This window comes from Leptonychotes weddellii, chromosome 7 (assembly GCF_054177405.1).
Source record: "Leptonychotes weddellii isolate Sample4059 chromosome 7, ASM5417740v2, whole genome shotgun sequence".
NCBI classification, from domain to species: Eukaryota; Metazoa; Chordata; class Mammalia; order Carnivora; family Phocidae; genus Leptonychotes; species Leptonychotes weddellii.
Window position 1 is genome coordinate 74,816,232 of NC_138375.1, and position 19,584 is coordinate 74,835,815.

Genomic DNA, 19,584 nt, shown 5'->3' on the forward strand with positions numbered 1-19,584 from the left:
CTTCTTTATTTGAAATCTGTTTACTTTTAATGGACAAAAGTATTTTCCTTTGAAAATACTAAATTTTATAAAATCCCTTAGTGGTAAGTCTAGTTATCTTTTAATTTCACTTTGCAAAGCACATTAAACAACTCTGGTTTTGTGTTTGGTTTTTTGGGGGGGGTGGGTCGGGGGGCTTTTTGTATACATTTTTCTTCTAACCTGACCAAAAAATAGTTTCAAAAAAGCAGTATTATTTAAAAAGCATGTTGTAGGTTAATAGTTGACCTATTTTTCCCTGCTCAGTCAAATTAATATGCACTTATCCTAAAGACACCAAGCTTAGAATTTTCCCTGCCAGCAAAAATACAATACATTGTGAAGCCTTTAGATGGAGACATAGTTCAAATAAACACTAGAATTCTGTTCCCAGTGCTTTGTGTAAGTGTAAGAATGAACATTTAAGAATACTCAGAAGGAAATATGAGAAGAAATTCATTTAAGATGCTTATACTGATTATAGAATTTATATTATATTTAGTCTTTCATAATGGAAGAGGGTTTCTGCATATTAAGCTGACACTTAAAAAAATAAAAGGTTACATCTTCTTGGCCAGTAAATTTACTGCCCTTGCACCTTACAGCAAAGCGTATTATACTGCAAATAAGAATGTTGTTGTTGATGATGCAGAATACAGGCTGTATGTAATCAGTGGCATGCATCAAAAGTCATCTGATAGCCACATTAAAGCCACATTTCCTATTAATAATCGACTAAATTACAACATGGCACTTCCCAGAATGAGCCAAGGAAATGCATTCTGCAAGAAGAAATAATTGTATTTGAGTGTTTCTGTAAAAATCAGGAAGTCTTTTAGCAGTAATAATGCTTTTCTTTTTAGTCTGCCTTCTTTTGTATTGCAATATATTCAACCTCACTGGCAAGCCTATCACACTAATTATTATTACATCTAGTGGTTCAGTTATCTTGACTACTGTAGCTGAAATACTCCAAGGTCAAATCTTTAACAGTGTGAATCAAACTAAGCAGCCATCATACATCCAGTTGCTTTTGAGATATACTGGATGAAACAGTATATCCCAGACCTGTTTATGAGTCTTATTATTCTTCCAGACGTGGAGTAAATTATATGTACAGCTTAATTGTGCCATTCATTTTGCAAAAAAGTTCCTTCTCAAAAATTTCGTGAGAAGCAGATGTGCTGTTGCAAAAATGACAGCACACGTGCACCTATAATGATCTTATTGACCGCAAAAGTCTTTAGCTGACTTTGGTTGACCAGAGGTCAGCTCTGGTACTTTTCAGCAATCTGAAAGAGTCTGAGTGTTTATATGCAGCTTCTCAATCCATAGGCTTCCAATAATTTCATATGATATTTACACATGTAATAAATTCATTGGCACACAAATGCATGCTCTGCTTGGTTTATGCACACACAGAATGGTATAAATGAACTCCAGACCATGTTGAAGAATACTGCTCTCTCCAAATTCCTCTGTATCTCTAGGGTGGAAATAGGCATTTAGTTTGTAATGTGTCCAAATATAAGCATCTGTACACATTTGGATGTTCTATGAATATGAAATTAAATATGAAACTTCTTTCTTTTGTGACAATTTTCTTTCTTTAATTTTTTAACATGCAGTTGCACATCTGGACAGCAGTGATTTCTTCTTTAATTTAAATGTGTTGCTTTTTTATAGACCGTGTTTGAGTAAAGCAATTTGAATTGTGCAACTATTCATTCTGAACATAGCAAAACATCTATTTAATTCAAAGATTATTTCCAAGGAAAAAAGTAAACATATGAAAGAAACTGGTTTGTGTCAGCTTTGGCTTGGGGAGTGTTTGGCTTCGTGGTACTCAATACTTATCTTACAAGGGTGACATAATCAAGATGCTTTTGGTTCCTGTTTTTCTTTGAAGAGTAATAAATAATTGGAGGACTTTATTGCTGGGCAAATGAAAATACAAAGTGTTTTAAGAATTATTGGTGGGCCTTGTAACCCCCTTTGGTCACTCTTGTTTTAAAACACCCCCCCTAACCTGGCATTGAAAAGCAGTAATTAGTATTTACTGCCCTGTGATGACTTTAACCATGAAGTTTACCTGAATCCACCTCTTCTCATCCCTTCAGGGTCTAGGTCTTCCTTTTCTGCATCCTCTGGTCCCCTCCCTTATATATCATTGTCTGGGGCAGTAATATTAAACATGTCATACTTGAATGCAGATTACCAACACCATTATTAATATTTCCAGCCAAATAAAATTTTATTTCCTTGCAAATCATAAGCCTTTTAAGTTGTGTGGAATTATAATTAAAAGTCGTAATATGAAAAGAGCTCCTGTGCAACTATATAATATACAGATTCTACAGATGAGTTTGGCTCCATTTGAACATGGATTTTTTGAAAAGTACAACCACATATTTTATATGTTAATGACAAATGCTCAGCAAATACGGAATATGAAAGAAGAAATATTATGCTTTTAAAAACAATGTTATCTGCTTATTCTTTGGCTGTAATGTAGCTGGCATGCTGCATTTGGGGCTGTCCACATGTGTTTTTAAAAATGTCATCTTTATTAGTATTACATTCAAGGAATAGTACCAAGAATCAGTTTCGTTCAAGACCTTCCTCCGGTGTGTGGCATATAAGTCTGTGACGAGCGACATTACAGAAGGTCATGTCACTTTTAACTGCTTGCATTACATCTTTCTGATTTCCCTAGTGCCCTTCCTTTGTTTGATTAATACTACTTGCTTTCAAGCAAGATATCAGAAAGCATAATTTGGAAAGAGAATTCTAGAGCCGAACTGAGAGATTCCCCCCTGCCCAAGAAAAGGGAAAGAAAAAGGAAAAAAAAAACTTTGGAAAAATGTATCTTTTCTAACACATGCATTTTTTTCAACACTTATTTTTTTTTTTCAAGGAAATCCTGCATATGTGTTGTTATTAAATTATTGTCGACAAATGTTTGGGCAACTGGACTTCATATACTTGAAAACAAAACTATGTAGTCCTTATGTGGTTTTATTTGAAGAGGAAAGAGTGGAATTTGAGATGAGGACTCCTTTATTTTATTTGTTTTCCTTTGTTAAGTGTTAAACTTCACTCTCTTTCTAAATGGTAGGTGTTTGTCGAGTTCTCTGGGAAAGGTTGCAGTTTTGTGCGGTCATTAAATGTACTTCAGGGATACATACAGTTTGTTTTTAAAACCTCAGTTGCAGTTTCTATATTCATTGCACTTGGCCAGGACTCATGTCTTCAAGCACAGCCCCGCTTCTGAGACGCTCTTGCCCTTATAGCCGTCCATTTCATTGGTCCGTTAAAGCCTGAAAATTAGTGAAAGCATCATTTTAAGGGGTAGTTTTGATCCACGCCTCTGCCTGTGTCCCTTTATGTGTCTCTTAGTATCTGCAAAACATGGATTGGAATTTTATATGTCATAAAGAACACTGAATATTTTGCCCAGGACAAAAAAAAATACATAATTCAGTTTTTAAAAATTAATGTTGAGGGGCACCTGGGTGGCTCCATCAGTTAAGCATCTGCCTTCGGCTCTGGTCATGATCCCAGGGTCCTGGGATCAAGCCCCGCATTGGGCCCCCTGCTTAGCGGGGACCCTGCTGCTCCCTCTCCCACTCCCGCTGCTTGTGCTCTCTCTCTCTTCCTCTCTCTCTGACAGATAAATAAATAAAATCTTTAAAAAAAATAATGTTTAAACTTCATTAAATAGATATTATTTTTCTTTTCACTAATAGCTAACCTCTTTGAACACTTCGATACGGGAACTGTGCTAAGTACTTTAAATACATTATTTCATTGGATCCTTAATCAACCCTGTGGGATAGGTGCTATTATCTCCAATTTCCAAGGCACCTTAACCTTCACCTGAGCAAAATGTAGTAGTGGGATGCATTCTGAAGCAGCTTAAAGGCATCCGTAGGAAAGCATCTGTATTATAAATCCTCACTTGTAGATGTTTATGATGTAACATTAAAAAGACACTGGAGGAGGGGAAAAGCCCTCGCTAGAGTGCTAAAACGCAACACAAAGGCCTCTCGCTAACACAACACTTTTCTGCCAAATGTAAGAGCAAATGGTTGTATTGGGTGGTTCTGGCTGCACATTTGTAGAGCAATTGCGCGTAGCCAATTACCCACTTGTGCAGGGTAAGAACAGTCTGGGTTTTGCAAATGAAGAGCCTGATGCTGTAGACCTCTTTGAGTCGTTCTTGAACATAAGATCGGCAGCTGATTTGGAAAATGTGTAAATTAAGCTGTTGGCTTGTTTGATGTTTTGATGATATTTTGAATTTTTGAAAATTATCTTGAAGGTAGTAGAAATCTCCAAATCTTAAAGGTTAAATATGTATGCTCTCTCTTTCTGGGCAGATATTGGAAGGCATTTTGAATATTTGCTTTTATTAATCTGCATCACTGATTAAGTATATAACTTTCCAGATAAGCTAGTTCAGTTCTGCGAGCTAGTTCAGTTCTTTTATGTAAAAGCCTATTGAAGGCTATGAAGAATAGATGATGCGTTCATCTGTTCATTCTATCAACAAATATTTCTGGAACACCTATTATGCACCTTGCAATCTGCTAGGCAAAATCCAACGCCATTCTTACTGCCTAGCACCTGCAGTATGATCATCAGTACTGAAGAGGAGAGGCATGTAATACATTTTTAATAATAACTAGCAAAAACATTGAGTTCATGCACAGGAGTAAAAGTATACTTGTAGTGTTCATTTCTTTTTCCTTGACATATTTGATAAATGACTTTGTGTGGGTAATTTTAGTATTAACCAAATCATCCTGTTTCATACCTCCAATATATACAACTTTTACTGAAAAATAAAATGGATCATAATGACCAACCTAAAAAATTACTTAATCTAAATCAATCGTTTTACTAGAGATATGAAATTATAATCATTTAAACAAAACTTAGGGGAGTTAGGTGAATTCTTCCCCCCCTCCCCGCCCCCACCCAAGAACTGGGCAGGGGTGAGAGCTGGCTCTGTGTTGTCCCACTGTCTGAGTTTGAGTTCTGTTTCAGCTATTTGCTGTGTTAGGTGAATTCTTTTGGAGAAATACAAAGTACTGAACTATTGTGGCTGTTTCTCCCATTTAAACCTCCATCAAAAATAGCCTGTTTTAGAATTGCCTGGCATTTGGCACCGTGATTATGCGTTGTTACTATTATTGTCTGTATACTTCTGAATACTTCAAAATTTCAGGAAACTAAAAGCCAACATGAAAGATTAGCTTATAGTCTCCATTTAAATTCTACTGAATTATATTTCTCTTGAGGGCTGACATGAGTATAGATGAAATATCTGTGTTATTCATCTTTGTATTCCCGCAGTACCTAGCACTGTGTTTCTTGGCCAAAGGGCTTTACCATAAATGCTTACAGAGTTGCTGAATATAGTTAGAATGTAAAGAGTCCTTCTTTCTTGCTGAGGCTGAATTGCTTTATATGTCTTCAAAATAAGTGTAAACTCTCACCAGATACTGGAAACAGCACATTGTGCTGCTCTGGTTCTTTTGAAATGTTGAATGTCCAAAGGAAAGACCACAAAATTCTGCCATGTAATAGAAGATTTAAAGTATGACATTAAATTAGGAACAATCTCACAGGTTGTCAGATGCTTTTGGTTATATATTGGTTTATGAGAAATAGAGGTTTGTGTTTGGGCTATTCTTTTAAATCAGCTAATGCTTTTAGAATATTTGAGAACAATTATTAGATCACTGAGAGTCCTGACATGTTATCTCAGTTTGTGTAGCTCTTTGCATAATACAGTCTTAGCTATTGAAGTTTTCACTCATAACATATTCCTGTCTGTATCATAAGCCACATGAAAGAAGCACTCGCTGTCTCTATCTTTTACAGTTATGAGCTTTGGGAGAAGGATTTAAAAATATTTAATAACCATGATTCTATCAAATTTATTCAGCAATAGAGATACAGACTAGATAAAGAAGAAAAGCACCACAAGAATTAGAAATTATATGAAATGGCATGAATGCAATCAGAAGTTGGCACTTAACTGAATAACAACCCTCCCCAAAGTTTTTAAATTTTTGGTTTCCATGGGGGAGAGAGAGAGAGAGTGTGTGTGTGTGTGTGTAGGTGTATAAAATGATAATAAAACACCTGAAACAGAGTGAAGTCCCATTTGTAATGCCACAGTTACACGTTAATCAAGGAAAGGGTAAATTTATTGAGCAAATCTGAAATGACTATTCCATTATGCTGAAGTAAGTAAACTAGGAGTCATTTAAAAATACATTCATGCCTACCCCCCTACCTGGGTTGTATATACATATTATATAATTTGATTATTGAATACATTTCTAATTTTATTTCAGTGTCCATTCTCATAATATAACCCTTGTGTAAAATCAGAGAATTAAAATTAGAGTTTCTGGTAATCCACAAAATAAAAAAGTAATACAGAGATAGTCAAAAGTTGACATTTATACACAAGAATTAAAACTTGAGCCTTGATGGCACCAAAACCACAAACAACCAAAGAAAAAATTAACAAATGGGACTACATCAAACTCAAAAGCTTCTGCACAGCAAAACAAACAACAAAAAAACAACCTACAGAATGGGAAAAAATGTTTGCAAACCATAAATCAGATATGGGGTTAATATCCAAAATATCTAAAGGACTCAGTCAACTCCCTAACAAAAAACCAATCCAATTTAAAAATAAGCAGAAGAACTAAGCAATTTTCTAAAGAGGACATCGAAATGTCCAACAGATAGATGAAAAGATGCTTAACGTCGCTAATACCAAGGAAATGCAAGTCAAAACCACAATGCCATATCACCTCTATATCAATGGACCACTGAGTTAGCTCACATCTATTAGAATGGCTGTCATCAGGACGAGACAGTAAGTGCTGTTGAGAATGGTGAATAGAGAACCCGTATACATTGTTGGCAGCAATGTAAATTGGTCCAAACACTATGGAAAACAATATGGAGGTTCCTCAAAAAAATAAAAACAGATCTGCCCTATGATCGAACAATTACACTTCTGGGTAATTGGAAATGAAAACAGGGTATTGAAAAGTTATCTGCACTCCCATGTTTGCCACAGCATTATTCACAAAAGCCAACGTATGGAAACAACCCGAATGCCCATCAGTGGATGAGTGGGTGAAAAGGATGTAGTACATAGACACAGTGGAATGTTACTCAGTTACAAGAAAGGAAGATAGCATCCGTTTTGTGACAACATGGATGGACCTTGAGCACATTAAAAGCAAGATAAGTCAGAGTATGTGTAGTACTATATGATATCATTTATTTGTGGATTCTAAAAAAGTTAAACCTGTAAGAAAAAAAGATAGTAAAATGGTGGTTACCAGGGGATGGAGGACAGGGATAGCAGTGACAGTGTTTAAGGGTACAAACACATGACAGGTAGTAAATAAGCCATAGTGATCTGATACACAGTATAATGAACATAGACAATAATAGTGTACTGTAATTATGTAATAAGCTAAACATTGCCACATCAGCAATCATATTACAATACATAAATGTATCCAAGTAACACATGGCATACTTTAGACTTAGCCAATGTTATAAATCAAATTTATTCAATAAAAAAATTAAGTAAAACTTGAGCCACGAAAGCTATTAGCTTTATGCCATAAAGCACCAGCATAAATCAATGAACAGGTACTATACTTTACCTTAGAGTTTGGTAAAAAGTAAATTAGAAATAGCAGAGCTGTTTTCTGCTTAGTTATCTGATTCCAAACTTAAAGTGTCTGATTAATGCAGACAGTGGAGCAGGTAAAAAGGAAGTCTCCTGATTTAAAGCATCTCTCAAATTAATGCTAGTTTACCTGATGCATATTTCAGATTCTTTAAGTTGTCACAGAACATTTCACACAAATAGGGTTCCCCTGACTGGAATTCAGTTCCCTGGTTTTAATCAATTAAAGGCATCGCATTTTCCTAATCCCTATCTCTAGATGAAATGTTCCCTCTCTGTGCGTCTGTTTCAAATGTTAATAAAGTTTTCATTTCCAAAAGGTTCAAAATGACAGAACAAAATTCTCTCCTTTAAGAGCACGAGAATGACTTCTGTTTCTGTCTGCAGGTAGTGGAGGACATGCTGGAGGACGAGGAAGAAGAAGATGACAAAGATGACAAGGTAATTATCTTTCCCGGCACTTGGGTACCAGGGGATGGGGAAATGTAGACATGACACTGTTTTTACAGACAGTTAAAAAAGGAGTTGAAGTGTTTGAGTCCAGAAAATTGGACAGTGCTGTTTATCATCCTAACAATGCCACTGCATGTTGCAAAGAAGGAGAGAGGGCTATAAATCCTCTTCGCTTTTGTCCAGAGCTGGGTCAAATATTTTTCTGCCAGGAACAAAAAAAAAATAATTCAGCTTGTCTGGAACTTGATAGCTCTCGTGAAGATAACAGCAGTGACAACTGTTTTTGAAGGGCAGAAATTTGTCCTATCTTGAGTATTACAAATCAGGCTACACTTTGGAGGAAGGGAGAAGGGGGAAAAAAAAGAGCAGCCTGCTTAAGTTGAACATGGATATTGTCATCTGTAATTTTCAAGGAATTGCTCAGCAAAAGAACACACGTATGTGGGGAGGGCTCCGGAGGGCATTTAAATAATCCCAGTGCTCACGGCCCTTGCCTAGACTTGACTTGGAATGGCTCTGTGGCTCGTTGGTCAGGAAAGCCTGTTGAGAGGTTATTTTCCGATTGCTGGTTGGCATGGGAATGGTGACCACAGTAAACAAACAAAGGCGAACAAAGAAATAGCTAGTTTTGGGGATTTCTTGGAATGGTTGTCCCCTGGGAAGAGGGGACAACTGGAGGGATGAATTAGAGTGATTTTGCACCACTGTGGTGGTGTCTGGGGTCAGAAGAAAGGCTTGTTATGGCAAGGAGGAGAGCGATGCTGGTTTATCAAAATCCTTGGGCATTTCTAGATAAAAAATCTAAAAAGTGCTAGAGTGAGATTGGGAGGGAAGAGAGAATATCATTCATTACTTCCAAGTGAGTTAGCATATAAAACCAGATTTTGACCTTCACTGGAATCTGAGTTCTGTTAGAGTAAAGCAGTGAATTTTTTTTTTAATAAAGGAGAACAACAGTGTATCTTAATTTATGCCCTTGACCTTTGATTCTAGTAGAGATGTACAGTTATATCCTGGTATAAGAATTTGCAGGTTGGAAGCAAGCTTTAGAAATGTAAAAAAAAAAAAAAAAAAAAAATTCACAGTGATTAGTCAAACTCCCAAATGATTTTTTTCTTGACTAATATTCAATGCTACAAGGAAAATAAAAACATAGACATACACATACACACCTTCCCCCTTCTAATGCCATTCCAAACATTTTGAAATTGATAGAGCTTTTAGGTGAAATTTTTCTTCTGTACATCATTTAGTCATTAGCGACATCATCAAATATACACTAACAAAATCTCCTTTCTACAAAAACACATATATGCTTGTTTTTAATGTTAAATAACATGAACATACACTTCTGGCAATAAATGATATGATTTATTGTTAAGGTCAGTTGTAGAGCTGTAGAGAGCTTGTATTTTAACTCAACATGCCAGCTCTGAATCATCATTTTTCTGCTGATAAACACTGAGCTGCCATCCATTTATGGCCATTTTCCCTTGCTTGTTGCTGCTTTATTATTAAAGCCACCATAAAGATTCATTCCAGCAGCAGGCGTTCCCTCCGAAATGTTAATGAATGGAAACCCTTAGTGAAGTCTAGTACGTCAGTGTCCCTGCTTGAAGTCAACCTGTATTTTTTTTTTTTTTTTTTTTAGCCAGTTTGTTGATACTCCAAACCACTCATCTCCCCTTGATGGTCATTTTTTTAATAGAGAGGATGTTAGGAATGGGAAGCGAATAACACACCTGGTTAACCAGCTCACCAAAACCTAGATGTCAAGTGGAACATGCCAGGTGGAAACAGCACGAAGCCTCTGGAGTGGCATCTATTGTAATCTAGTGTTGAGGTGTCTGAAACTGACACCCAGGTTCTAACACATTTTCAGATCTAGTTACCAAAGTTGATTGAAAGTGAGTGCTTAAATTACTGTGTGAATTCAACTGTATTCTTGTGCGCAGGATGCTGACAAACAGTGTGTTTTCCATATGAAAAGATGGTGAGCTGATTTTCATAAATCCAAGCCTTTATTCAAGTGATATATAAGGAGGCTTTTCTTTTCTACTCATAATGCAATTGATAGCATAAAAATCATATCTGAACAAAAAAGAAAATCTCAAATATAGTAATTTACAAAAGACTTTTAGGGGCTTGCATAATAGAAGAATCCTAGAGTGGATGTGTTAAAATATAAAGTTTTTCCTATAAGAAATGGAAATATGAAAGGATCCTTCGAGTTTCCATTTAGCAGCCGCTGTCTCTGGACTGGCTGTCAGAGTGGTAAAGGTTGTAAGTCCTGGCTATCAGTGTGTCTGAGTGGGAGAAGGGTAATTTCCTACTTTAAAAAATTCATTGGTTCCTCTGTTTAAAGTTTGTGTATAGAGTCATGGGTAATGGAATTTCAGGAGAAAACAAATGTGTTTTTTGCCATATGAGCAGGTACTGACCTCTAGCTCTCATTATTTCTCTGTTTTCTCATATGGTATAATAGTGGGGTCAGGTCAGTGAGTCCTCTTATAGGATAAAAGTAAAAAAGATTAATAAATGTGCCAAAGCCTCACTTTAATTGAACCTGAAGCATATGTTGCAAGTATGTAAAATATGTCCCAGATGTTTCACCAGGGCTAGTTTCTTGGCTTTCCCTGATTGCCACAAGGCAGCTATTAGTCCTCTAACCTTTGGACTTGGGGGTAAATGGGGTATTACGTGGCACAGAATGAGAGCACCTGTTTTCCATTCAGCAAAGACCCCTGGCAGGCTTTGCCTAAGCCTCTCCATATGTTTTCACTTAGCAGATTGTTGGGCGATTATGAAAAGTGTCTTTCTTTAGAGCCAGCATTGATATTAGTCACTCACAATGAAAGGGCAAGTCATTGGCTACTTGACAAGGTCCGTGTGGGCATAAACTGATGTCGTTTATTTCATTTCGGCTCGAAGTGCTTTCCCTCCACATCATTATGTAGATGGCAAAGACACAGCTCCAGAAGGGTGAAGCAGACAAAGATTACAATTACTCTGCATAACAGTCGTGTGAGAGCTTTTCCTTAGTGCTGACTTCAGCACCTGGGAAGACTTTGGTTAAAGTTGATAAAAGCTAAGTCATGATTCACCTGGATCCCCAGATCTTGAAGCTGTTCCACACCATGGCCTTTTTGTCGTGTGTTCTCCCTTTTTATTAAAACAGCTGATCATTATTCAGCTGAGGGCAGGTGATGCTCAGACTTTGCCTTCATCCAAGAATCCATTGTCCACATTGGCTTTAATCTAAAATTAGGTGGCTTCTCTCTTCATCCAGTTCCATGGTTTTCACAAAGGCAGAGAATATGGATTTTAAATGGTGGGTCTTAGTTATGAATCATTGGCCTGTTAATATTTTCACTTATCTGCATTATGTAGTATCCTGCACTCTGTGAAGGTGTGCTGGAGATGAAATTTCTCCTGAATCCAATGTTAGGAAGACATCACCCTGGGTTCTCAATTCCCTTTGTTGTAGAGCATTCTCTCTGCCATCAACCACAAAGTCACAGTTTGATCTGATTTTTGACCTGACATCAAATCCTGCCTTTGTGGTTAAAAGAATGTCTTCGTAAATAAGGCTTAGCCAAATGACCCAGGTGGAGCTATCACTAAGCCATATAATAGTGTTTCTGACCATGTTATTTATGGTGATACAGTGGTCAATCTGCATAATCTAGACATCTAATTAATGAAGATCAGCTTTAGTTTTGTAGCTTAGAAAGTTTAGGCATGCTTCTCATGGTGTGTCCTACCCCTTGTAATGGGATCCAGCTGCAGTATCAGGAAGCAGAAGATAAAATGCAGGTTTTCCTCAGGATAAGCATGGATTCAAATGCATGGCATACTACTAATGTTTATTGATAAAAGATATTAAAATGTTCAGGCATTTATGCTTACATTGGTTCTCCTTTTTCTTCAGCCATTAGGTCAATGTTATTGTGTTTCAAGATAACTAGATGCAATGAGTGAAACATATCTGAGTTAATTCAAAATGTGCAGATTGTTTGCTTTAATTCTCAAAATCTGTGTTATCTGGTTTGATTCCCCAGCCCTAAACATGTATATAATATACCCAAGATGCATACGTCTCTGCATCTCAAATCAAGCATGGGGGGAAGGAGATAACTCTAATATGTGATAGGAGAGAAGATTTTAATCTGACAAAATGGCATTTTCTGGTTATATTCAATGAAATAATTACATGGTGGGGCAGCAGATCAAAGCTTTGGAGAAAGGCAGGGAAAGAGGAGTCAAGAAAAAAAATTCTTAAAAAGAAATCTTAACTCACATTTAACTGCAATAGCATTATATTAGTTTATTGGTTTCCTACTACTGCATAACAAATGGCCACAAACTCGGAGGCTTAAAACAAACCATATGTATTAGCTCTCTGTGGGTAGGCCAGAAGTGTGGGCATGGCTCAACTGGATTCTCTGCTCAGAGTCTAACACTTAAGGCATCCGTCAGGCTGAGTTCTCATCTGAGGCTCTGCAGAAGAATCCACTTCCAAGCTCACTTGGGCTGTTGGTAGAATTCAGTTCCTTGTATTGGGAGGACTGAAGCCCTTGTTTTTCTTGTTGGCTTTTCACTCCTAGCGGTCACTTTCCATGGTCCCTTCCATCTTTATATCCATCAGTGGAGAATCTCCCTTCTGTCAAATCTGTCTCACACGTGAACTCTCTTTCTTCAGGAAGAGCCTAGTCCCTCTTAAGGGTTCATCTGATTAGGTCAGGCCCACGAAAGGTAATCCTTTCTTAAAGTCCACTGTGCCACGTAACATAACCTAATCATGGGATGACCATTCCATTGTATTCTTAATTCCCGTCACATACAAGGGGAGGGGATTATATTAACAGGAAGTGGGAATCTTGGCAGTCATCTTAGAATTCTGCCTACTACAATCATCTGGACCCACTAGTTCCAATTTATTTTAAAATGGGGAAATTGTGCTTCAGGCAAACATAGGTGCATTGCCAAAGGTGATATAGACAATAAGTGGTAGAGCCAGGGCTGACAGTCAGGTTTTCCAAGTTTGGCATCTTTACCATTCCTAAAAACTAAGTTTTCCGGGAGAATAAATATCAAAGAACAGATACAAATTACCTTAGACCTGATCTTCAGGTATTCTGGTAGCATAATCAGGGAGTATCATCCATCCCAGCTAGGAGCTCTTTACTTCCAGGTTTCCAGTTCTTCATACTGTTTTCCTGTACTTTCAGCCCTTTCCCACTATCCCAGCTAAGCCGTGATATGGTGGGCAGAATAATAACCCCTCAAAGATGTTCTCATCCTAATCCCTGGAACCTCTATTACACTACATGGCAAAGAGGCGCTGAGGTAGCCCTTGAGGTGAAGGTTGCTAATCAGCTGACCTTATAATAGGAGGATTATGCTGGATTATCTGAGTGCACCCGATATAATAGTAAGTGTCCTTAAAAGTCTAAGGGGCCATCAAAGTGGCCACCACTTGCGCAGCTATGGCCCAGACCAGCACTGGGGACCTTCCTGGCCAGAAGGGAAAGCTGCTGAGACATCTGGAGGGCCTGAAGGTAGAGGTCCTCCAGGTGCAAGTCACCAGCATGATGGGCAGTGCAGGGTCCAAGGTCTCCAAGATCTGAGCTGCCTACAAGCCCCTCACCCTTGTTCTCACGATCATTCACTGGACTCAGAAGGAGAACCTCAGGAAGTTCTGCAGTCCAAGAAAGGGTGCACGCCCTGTACCAAGCACTAGGAGAAGCTAAAGACCAAGAAACAGCAGCAGAAGGAGCAGCTGCACAGTACCCAGTGTGAGCCCGGATGGAGTCAAGGCCAGAGCCCTGGCATTAACACAACAAACTGATGGGGAGCAGGGTGGGGCTAGAGGGTTGAGCTGCTATCCGGGCCTTAAAGATGGAGGAAGGTGGCCACAAACCAAGAAATGTGGGCAGCCTTTAGAAGCTGGAAAGAGCAAGGAAATGGATTCTCCCGTAGAGCTTCCAGAAAAAAATACAGCCCTGCCCACATCTTGATTTTAGCCTGCTGAGATGCATTTCTGACTTCTAGACTGCAGAACTGTAAGTTAATAAATTTGTGTTGTTTAAGCCACTAGGTTTATCCATTATAGCAGCAATAGGAACTCATACAGGTGCCTTCCGACTGCATTTTCCACACTTCTAAAATAATAGTACCTTTTAAAGCACAAGATCTGAGCTCCTAATTTTTTCCTTATTAATCCTACTTTTCTGTATGAATATGGCTGCACAGTTTTTCATTCACTATGGAAACTAGGAACAGTATAACAAAGCAAATATTTTTATCCAAATTGCCTTAGTTTTTATTCAGAAAACCTTGTCCAGAAATAAGAGTGGGTTTGTACCCATGTCTGTGCTCTTGATTGCTTTCCTGTTTAGGAGCCTGTATTCTTCATTGGTGAGTGCAGGACCAAGTCATGGTTAACTTGCTTTCTCCACAGAATTTCACTTCTTCAGAACATTCATTCTATTCCTCAAAATGTTTCACTCAATAAAGCGCCAGGGCAGAGGGTATTAGCCCTACTCAGGTCACAGACCTTTTGAAAATCTGAAGAAAGCTGTATACTTTTTCCCCAGGAAAAACAAAACAAAACAAAAAACACATAAACATACAAAAAACTTTTTCATGCCTTTTTGATTGCAATGGAAATAGAATTATTTTACAGAGACTGTAAAGTTTCTTTATTAAGTCATATCTCTGTGGCTCACTACCTTCCTCTTGACATTAATGCCTATTTTCCTCAAACACCTGAGATAAATGCAAATTTTCCAAGTAAAAATAAAGTTTAGTTCAGCTCAGAAGTAAGCTTCTACAAGAAGGCTGATGTTTGGCTTTGATATTGAAATTATGGAGTGGTTTTTGACACAACAATAGGCTTGTTATTTTTGACATCTGTTTGACGATGACTTTTCAGTTGCATGGCAGAGTACTTGCTTAAAACATTGACTTGGCAAGAGAAAACAGTAGCAAACAGAATGGGAGCTGCCGTGGCTTTATTAGGTGAAGGTTAAGCACAGAGGAATTTCTCCAGTTCTCCAAAGTCCTTGTTGAATTCGTATTCTTTTGTGCTGAGGAGATCGTCTCTTAACACGTTTGCATCATTAATAAAAAAAAAAAAAAAGGTGTTCACAGTTCCGTGAGGTCATTGGAGACAGAATTCGCTTTTAAAAAGTTATCTAACGATTCCAACTGTCTGTGGGTTTCTACCTGTAAACAAATGGAAAGATTTGTCACTCCTCATTCCAGTTTCCAGAAGCATTTCTTCAGCCTTGGAATGTGTAGATAAATGCCCCCAACATGCCCTTCCAGCATGGCAGTAGAGCGAAAAGAATTGAAATAGGAAGATGTAGTTGGATAATTTGGCAAGAATAGCCATCAAGTAAAACAAACTATGAATGGACTCTTTCCTGTTGCTTTATTCTAATCATTGGATTTCCTTTGCTTCAGAAAAGCAGAACTTGTATTTGAAAGCCAATCACATGTTTCAAGACAGGACCTCTGGAAAGCTAGTTAACGTCTATATTGCAGCAATGAACTTACTCTTAGACTCCCATTTCTTGACAAAACCTCTTGAAATAGTGTGTCAGTCCTGGCTCTCAAGAGGTTGACAGCATTTGTAGAAATAGACACAATTTTTTCAGGATCCCTGGCAGAATCGTTGACACTGGCTGACACCACTGCATGTTGAGATGAGGAGCATGTTTCTTCACCAAAGCAGCAGAACCAGATGTGTTGCCAAGCATCACAGATGCTCTATCGGAGCCCAGAGTGCCAAGATTTTTATTCTGCCTGAAGATTTATTTGGCAAAGAAATTCTTCACCATGTTAAAGGCATTGACTCTGCAGATTCTAAAAGAAGTTCACGACGGAGGAATTCTTCTTTGATTGTAAGAACTTGCCACCAGGAGTTGGCTAAGCAAATAGAGGTATCGGTTTGTATCGTTACATGCAAAAGGGAGATATTAGAGAAATGTCAGAAATTCTGTAGTGTTGACATCAATTGATGAGAATACAACTTGAAGAAATGTGTGGCTTCACCAAAGTATTTCCAGTGACATGGGTTATTTTGCTTGGTGGTATGATGAACACAAAAAATATTTTAATACAAGTCTTTTTTTTTTCCCCTTGGGGAAAATCCAAAGCCAGGTAAAGTCCCGATCTTTAATAACCAAAATGTTTTTATATAAAAGAAAAGATCCACAATGTCTAATAGATTTTCAGAATAGGCAGCCTGAGCTACTCCCTTTAATGTTATTGGTTGCATGCTTCCATTGGCCAGAATCCTGCACTTCCTGTGTTCCATCACACTCCAGAATTAATAGAAAATAGATATGAAAACCTCATGGTACTATTTTTTTCCTTTGAAATTTTCCAACTTAAGCTAGACTCAAAGTAAACAAAGATGTATGGCTATAACCATGTTAGCAGGGTGTGTTTTCTCAGATTCCTATCAATAGCAAACTATGCTAGGGGTCTAAACCTGGTGGTAACAATATTACCTGTCTCCTTACCTTTGGTAACAGATTGCTCTCTGTTCAAAATATTCCTCGCTGCCTACCAATCTCAGGCATGGCCGTGTAACTCACTCTGGCTGACCCATGCCACTTCCCAGCCAAAAGCTCAAGAGCTATCCTCGGCTCTGCCATCCCTCTTTTCCTTCTGAAACATAGCTGTAACTATCCACATAGGACATCCTTCTTTAGCTTGAGTTCTAGAATAAAGATAATGTGGAGCCAACCCAGAAGGGCACATAATATGAACAAAAAATAAACCCAACCCTTGTTCTTAGGAGCCTTTACGATTTTGAGGTCTTTGTTGCTGCAACATAATTTAGTCCAGGCTGATGGATACAACATTCATCCCATATTACTCTGTGTGAATCAATGTGAATTAATTATAATTTGAAATAAAACAGGAGCTTTTAAATAAAACTAATCAGGGTCTCAGGAAAATCTAAAATACTTTTTTCTTCCTAAAAGCACAGATCTATCTGCAGCCCTTGAGGCCCAATCTCAGATACAGGTTGAACCATTTTGCTGTTAGGGCTCTCTCATTGAAAAAAATGATTTCTTTTTCCCATAAGCTTATAGTGAGGACAAGACACAGGGTAGACAAAGATAAATATGGGCCTTTCAGGAGTCACTGCCTGGTGGGACCCTTGATTATGTAAACTAATAATTATAATACGGTGAGAAAAATGTTACAATAAAGTTAAAAAGAGTTTGGGAAAAACAGAAAGATGACCGTCTTCACAGAATTGGCAACAAATGTTGCACAGAGGAGGTGGCATTTAGTTTAGGTCTTGAGGGATGAATGAGAATGTACAAGGAAGTGTGATTTGTAAAGTCAAGGAGGATGTGGTACAGTAGGAGCATAATGTGGAGGACAATGACACTGGGGAAGGTAAATTTAAGGTTGTGAAGGCTTTAGCCATCATCTAAGGAATCTGAATTATCTTCAAGCCATGAGGAATCAGAGGCAGTTCTAAAATAGGGACTTGTCATGATGACATTTGTGCTTTTAGAAGAAAACTCTGGCAAGAGGCAGGCGATAGAATAAGAAGGAAATGAGACTTTAAGTAGAGAAATATGCTAGGAGGTGCCATGGTTGCCCCAACAAGAAATAATGGCAGCCTGCGCTAAAACAGCAATCATGATAATAAGAAAGAAACAAATCTGAGAGATAGTTTTAATAGTAAATGTAATAAGATTATTGAAACAATTCATGTTGTATAGAATAAGGGAAGACTATAAGATGCCTGGTTGAGATATCCTTATATTTGTGTAGCCTTCACATGTTTCAAAGTACCTCCCCTTCCGTACCTTAATTTAATGTTCGCAATAACTCTGCGTATTGGCTTATCAGGTATCATTCCCAAGCTTCGGTATCAGGAAGATTAACTTGGCTAGTGGGGAAGTAGCTAAGATTAGAAACCAGATAATGTGACTAAAATAGAAAAGTAGTTGAGCCTAAAAACAAGTTAACTTATCTAAGAAGAAGCTAAGTCTAGGAATGAGGTAACTTGCCTAATGATGAAGAAACTGAGATCAGAAAACAAACCCTCTAATTAACTTTCCTTCCTGGTCATGTTGTAGCAAAGCCTGTTGACCCACCTAGAGATGACACCTCAGTCACTTGGTATGCAATTTTGCATAGTCATCACCCGTTCTAGTCAGTAGAGACAGAGAGTGTCATCTGTGCCTACCCATCCCTCTCCTCCCTGGGCACTATGTCTTGAGAGAGAGCATTTGGAAAAATGATGGCAACAGGTCCATATTCAGTGCCTTTTCCCCATTCAGTGTGCTTTTACTAAGTAAACACAGATCCAGTGTGGAAGCAAGAAGTATCCACGTAAAAGGAGGCAGAATATTTTTGATACCTCAAAAGTTGGTTCAGAGGGAAAGGCATATAGTAACCATGCTGATTCTGGCTTTGATCTAAGAGTCTTAAGGAAAATATGATGCAGGAGGATCATAGGTGAGCTGAGAAGCCCCTTCTCTTGTCACTATTTTTTAAAATGAGAAGACTGGGGGCACCTGGATGGCTCAGTTGTTAAGCGTGTGCCTTTGGCTCAGGTCATGGTCCCAGGGTCCTGGGATCGAGTCCCGCATTGGGCTTCCTGCTCAGCGGGAGACCTGCTTCTCCCTCTCCCACTCCCCCTGCTTGTGTTCCCTCTCTAGCTGTGTCTCTCTCTGTCAAATAAAATCTTTAAATAAATAAATAAATAAATGAACGAATGAAATGAAAAGACTGAAACCTCTGAGACATAAAGTAACTCACTCAAAGTCACAAAAGAAGTGAAACAACCAAACTCCAAACTTTACTCTGCCTCCAAAGTCCACCATTTTTTTTAAAGATTTTATTTATTTATTTGAGAGAGAGAGAATGAGAGAGAGCAAGCACATGAGAGGGGGGAGGGTCAGAGGGAGAAGCAGACTCCCCGCCGAAGCAGGGAGCCCGATGCGGGACTTGATCCAGGGACTCCAGGATCATGACCTGAGCCGAAGGTAGTCGCTTAACCAACTGAGCCACCCAGGCGCCCCAAAGTCCACCATTTTTTGTATAACAGCCTCCCCATACACCCCCCCCTCCAAAAAAACACACTTAGTGATCTAAAGCAATAATTTACCATTCCTTATTTTTTTTTTAATTATTTATTTATTTTTTTTATTCTTATGTTAATCCCCATACATTACATCATTAGTTCTAGATGAAGTGTTCCATGATTCATTGTTCGTGCACAACACCCAGTGCTCCATGCAGAACGTGCCCTCCTCAATACCCACCACCAGGCCAACCCATCCTCCCACCCCCCTCCCCTCTAGAACCCTCAGTTTGTTTTTCAGAGT

At 38.3% G+C, this 19,584-nt stretch overlaps 1 protein-coding gene across 15 annotated transcripts in view; it reads left to right on the top strand.

Moving 5' to 3' along the window:
* Positions 1–19,584, top strand: part of MCTP1 (multiple C2 and transmembrane domain containing 1) — a 494,794-nt gene that overhangs the window by 413,657 nt on the left and 61,553 nt on the right. For all 15 annotated transcript variants that reach the window (XM_081826545.1, XM_081826553.1, XM_081826549.1 and 12 more), the window contains one exon: positions 8,147–8,200. In XM_081826545.1, the coding sequence (XP_081682671.1) occupies positions 8,147–8,200 (54 nt within the window). The remainder of the gene's footprint in view (positions 1–8,146; positions 8,201–19,584) is intronic.